We start from the raw sequence: 5,824 nt of genomic DNA on the forward strand, positions 1-5,824 counted from the left end.
CAACAAACTTCATCCACCATGTCATATGCCCAAGCCACTCAGAACTCACAGCCTCAAACTCAAGCACCCACCACTCATCCAACACCCCCCAACACCACCCCTCCCAGTCCGTCTTCCATTTCACCCTTTCCCCCCAGCGTCACCGCAGTTCTCATGTCCGCCCTGGCCCAAGCTTTGTACTCTGATGTGCCCTTTGCATCCCTCATCAATGATGCTCTAGCTGCCAATAATTTGTCCACCATTGTCATCCCCCCTTCATGGCACACAGCCAAGAAATCGCCCCACATCTTCACCCCCCCTTCACAGCAAACTGGCAACACCTCCCACACCTCAATCCCTCCCACCTCACCCCTCCCATCCCCCCCACCTCTCATTCGTCCTTCCCCTGCACTCCCAACCCAACCACCACACCCACTCACCTTAAACCTCATCCCACTCCTGCATCCTCAAAAGCACTCCCATCTTGCCCCCCCACACCATCCCTCCCCTCCTGCTGATTCACGTCATCCTAACCAAACCACCCAGCCCCCAACCCCATCTCCCTCCACCAGCACAACCCCCAACCAACCTAACTCCATGTCCCCTCCACCTACCCCAACCACCCCCCTCACCTGCGATCGAGATCGCAGCATTTCTTGCAAACGCAAGGCGGCTGACTCTCCCGAATCCCCCTCCTCCCTCTCCCCTTCAGTTCACAACACACATCAGTCACGCTCCAGGAAACGCAGTGCTCCCCCTCCCAAAAAGAGAACCCCATCCTTCTCCCCTGCCTCCCCCAGAAATACCACATACCTAGCACATTCAGACTCAGTTCAACACGATCACTATCATGCTTAAAATCATCTAGTTTAACATTAGACACTATTACGCAATCAGGCACCTACTTACTCAACTCATTCACGAACACGACCCAGACATAATATTACTCAACAGCACTTGCACCAACAACATCAGAAAAATCAAACACTATGGCTACACTACACTTCAAACCGACGAGGGTCCACACGACGGAGTTACTATCATGATTAAAGGCACCATCAAACACGACTTCATCACAACATGGACACACAGGCACTTCCTAGCAGTTAAAACACACACTACTCTTGGCCCCCTCATAGTCTCCACCACATACACCAGACCCAACACTGGCATCCCCTTCACAGACATAAACAGACTCTTCAACAACACTGCACCAACACTATTCATTTCAGACCTAAATGCACAACACGGGACATTCCAACACAGCACAACCAACAATCATGGTCGACAAATGTTCACCATATACCAACAAAAGAGATTAAATTTCCTAGGACCTGATTTCCTCACTACATTTACACCTAGGGGATCAGGTAAGCCAGACCTCATCTTCACCAATAGATCATTTAACATCTTTCATCACCACATCACCCCCGGCCCCATGTCTGGGTCTGATCACATCCCCATTATAATGTCCATCTCCACCAACCCGATCCTGATCCCCAGTACACCACACTATGACTACCTACAAGCAGACTGGGATGCCTTTACACAAACCCTTTCAGAACAAGAATACACCACTGACTATGAGGGAAAACACCACACTGACATAGAAGAACAATGTAAACATCTACACACATGCATACTCAACACTGCCAACATTACCATACCCACAACCACACACACACACCTATACACACATTCATACCATCAATACGAACACAACGACTCCTAGTGTGTTATCGTCGTCGGTTTGAACTAAACAAAAACAACTTAGGCCAAGTGCGGTTCGACCTATCACACCTTCGGACACATGTAATCAAGAGCCTTGAATCCGACCACAATGCACACTGGCGACGCCTCATACAAACTGCACAACAGCACAGGAAAATTAAGCCCTGGGAATTCTGGAAACACATTCGCCGACTTAAGGGCTGTAACTTACCTAGAGTAAGGAAATTAATTGCTAACAACAGAGAAATCACAGATCCCAGGGAAATCACAAACACATTTAAAAATGCATGGCAACAAATATACCACCCTAACCCTCCTCATCCTGCCGCAACACGTCACATAAGACATATAGAACAACACCTTCACACCATCCACGAACACATCACACCAGACGCAAACGTACATATAAACAACCTAGACATACATAACCCCCTCACTGCTCCCATACTAGTCGAAGAAGTCAAGTCTATGCTCGCTAGAACTCCAAAGAAGGCGCCGGGTGCCACAGGCATCGGACATCACATACTCAAACACCTCCCAGACACATTCATAAATGCACTTACACACTTATACAACGTTGCCTTGGCATCCGGCTACTTTCCGGATACGTTTAAGACCGCGACAGCAACTCTAATTCCTAAAAAAGACAAGACAACAACATACCCTTTAAACTTCAGGCCCATCAGTTTACTCGAAGTGCTAGGAAAAACGTTCGAACGAATCATTAACAGTAGATTACGCCAATACTTAGAAGACGAAAACCTTCTTTCCCCCAGACAGTTTGGTTTCAGACCTAGACGATCCACACAGGACGCTCTAAACATCATCACCAATTACTTACATATCAACCAAAACATCCGCAATGCATACAAGACAGCCTTTATTACTCGTGACGTAAAACGTGCATTTGACTCTGTTTGGCACGCAGGCCTGAAGTACAAAATCTGCGAACAATTCAACTTTCCTTCACTCATTAAAAAACTACTTTGCAATTTTCTAGACAACCGCACAATGCGCATTAAATTTAAAAATAATTACTCAGACTTTTTCCAGCTTCATGCAGGTGTACCTCAGGGCTCCGTCGTCGCACCCACCCTCTACACACTCTACACAAATGACATCCGCACCCCACTACATGACGATTCACTCACCATCCAATACGCAGACGACATTACCCAACTTGTACGATCAACGACAATTGACGGAATTACCAACAAAGCGAGCATAGAGCTGGACCGAATTGCACGATGGGAGCAGAAGTGGCGGATTCAAGCGAATCCCTTGAAATGCACAGTAACATATTTCCGTATTAAATCAGCCAACCCCCGCCCACTTTTTCTAAATTCGCGTGATCCCGATCGCGTTCCCATTCCTATTAGGAATACTTGCACCGTACTTGGTCTTACATACGACAAAAACTTCAAATTTCATCATCATATACGAGGCAAGGCAGGCGTGGCTGGCACTGCACTAACACAAATATACCGGTTCCGTAGTGCAGCATCTGCAACTAAATTTCATCTGTATAAAGCACTGATCAGACCACTGCTCACGTATTCACCGTTAAGTCTATCTCTTTCGGCCAAAAGCAACATTCTAAATTTACAGAGAGTTCAAAACAAAGCCATACGTTGGGCACTGAGCATACGGTGGGATGATTTTGTCACCAACATACACTCTCATGAACGCGCCAACATTCCACCCATCAACACTTACCTTCACCACCTACAACAAAAACAAATCACCAAACTCACCGACGTTCACACTGACTTCATCGACTTTTTCACCCGGATCACACCCCCCACACGACCTCTAGCCAACCTCTTCCACCCTGACGCAAGACCTGCACCAACCCCATTGTTCACTTAAGAACCAATAGTTTATTTATTACTGACCCTCTTATTAATTAACTTAGTTCACACCCAGCAACTCACTTAAGACTCTAAACCACCCCTACACCCATTATCAAGATCACGGCAGCCACGTAATAACCCGCCATCCTCATATCCAGCACCCTACCTCAGACCCTGAACCACCCCTACACCCCCCATCAAGATCACGGCTACAGCCCAATACTCCGCCCACCCCCAAGAGACAACCTACCCTGACTCCCCTTCCTCCACTCTTCCCCCCTACCTCCTCCCCTTTCCTTATCCCCCTACCCAAGCCCCCCAGGGCCACAATACCTTACCCTAACACCCGTATCCTACAATCCTATCCAGGCTTCTGAAGCCGGAAAAATCAGATGAACCTGAGAGGCAGCCAATAAGCTAATGCTTGGCAGAGAAAGCCTTAGCTATTCACTCCTCCCGTCCTTAAGTAACAACACAGTGCACGTGCGAGACCCCCCCCCCCTTCCCAACACCAAACACACGCACGTTGGGTTAAGCCTCGACACTCTTTCTCTTAGTCTAAATTCTTCCTCTCCTACTTAAAACACACACACACACACACACACACACACACACACACACACACACACACACACACACACACACACACACACACACACACACATGCACTTTACACATGCAACCAGGAACCACAGCTCTCAGTAAGGCCGGGAGTTTAAACTAAGGCCTAGTTCCTGCCACCACGTGTCGTCGCCCTGGTTGCATAACACTCATCACATATACACAATCATTCTTTACCTTCCTTCCTTTCCCCCCCTTTTCTATACGTCATTATTATTATATTATGGGAGGCAGGAGGCTTTAAAAACATACCATTGACAGATTACCAATATGACGAGTGTAATAGAAACCCATGTAACAGACACGAGTAAACACCCATGCCTGAGAGGTGGGGAGCTGTAAACATATACCAGTAATGTTACCAATAGGAAGAGTTTAATAGACAGTAAACATCCTTACTTGAGAGGAGGCGGAAAGCTTTAGAAACATTCCAGTGACATATTAACCTTCATATTAAGCAAACCACTGAGATATCTATTAACGCTTGCCATAAAAGACTGAACCTGAGTCTGTTATCTCGCAGCCACATACGGAAAGACATAAAACAAGGCATATCCAACGACTTTCAGTACAGCAACGTCTCTTCAACCTTATTCTTACTTCAGACGACTTTATTCAACTTGGACAACGTATCTGCTAATGAAACTTGGGCAGGATATCTGGTACACAAGTCTGTATCTACTGCCATCTTTCTAGTTCTAGTATTTTCCACGAAGCTCTTATACAATCGTCCAGAGAGAGCTAAATAAACTAAAAACATATGCTACACTGAGGAAGAGGCAATCGTAACTATAAAGGGCGCTATTCTTAAGCAGTCCACCCTCAGTCACACGAGAAGTGAAACATACAAACACAATGTTTCAGTCACACAAGGCACACACAAAATATATAAAATAGACGAAACACGAAGCGAGCACACACACACACACACAAATACACACACACAAATACACACACACACACACACACAACCACGCCCACCTCCTGTGATGTTTGACTTTGGAAGGACCGACCAACAAAAGACCGTAATGCATAAACCAATTTATATAGGCCTAGTCTCAACGAACCTATCTATATTTGCTCTAACTGAACCCTGCCTAACCTCGAATAACCTAATTCAACTTAAATCAACCCAACCTAATCTAGCTTAACCTCACCTAACCCAGTCTAATTGTATTTAACCTCACCTGCTCACGTAACCTACCCATACATAACATAACCTATTTTGAAGCAGCCTAACCGCATCTAACCTTACCTAATCCTACCCAGTCTCACTTAACCATACCATACCCGACCTAACCCAACCCAGTCAAGCCTAAAATGACCTAATCCAACCGAACCTAACCCAGCCTAACCCAACCAAATAAAACCCAACCCAAAACCTATCAAAACGGACGTATTCTAAAGCAATCTAACCTAATCCGTCTATATCTAGTCGAAGTGAAGCCAACCCAACCAAAAATTACCTAATCAGACCAAACTCTGCCCAAAGTGACCTAACCTAACTTTCGATCGGCTATTAATTCGCTAATAAATTTTGCTGCCTGAAAAAAAGTCTACGGATGTCACATTCTAAGTTTCGCCTATTCTGTGTTCACGTATAAGTGTGTGTGTGTGGGTGTTTGCGTTCAGGGATAACT

General features: G+C 45.9%; 1 protein-coding gene across 1 annotated transcript in view; it reads left to right on the forward strand.

The window, feature by feature from the left end:
- Window positions 1–1,021: 1,021 nt before the first annotated feature.
- The window catches only part of LOC145390011 (uncharacterized), a 17,935-nt gene continuing 13,132 nt past the window's right edge, over window positions 1,022–5,824 (forward strand). Inside the window, exons 1-2 of the mRNA XM_080265102.1 lie at window positions 1,022–1,598; window positions 1,712–2,334. Of these exons, the coding sequence (XP_080121228.1) occupies window positions 1,022–1,598; window positions 1,712–2,334 (1,200 nt within the window). The remainder of the gene's footprint in view (window positions 1,599–1,711; window positions 2,335–5,824) is intronic.

This window comes from Coenobita brevimanus, unplaced genomic scaffold (genome assembly GCF_032717465.1).
Source record: "Coenobita brevimanus isolate Jiangsu-jjx unplaced genomic scaffold, ASM3271746v2 jjx.HiC_scaffold_2725, whole genome shotgun sequence".
NCBI lineage: Eukaryota > Metazoa > Arthropoda > Malacostraca > Decapoda > Coenobitidae > Coenobita > Coenobita brevimanus.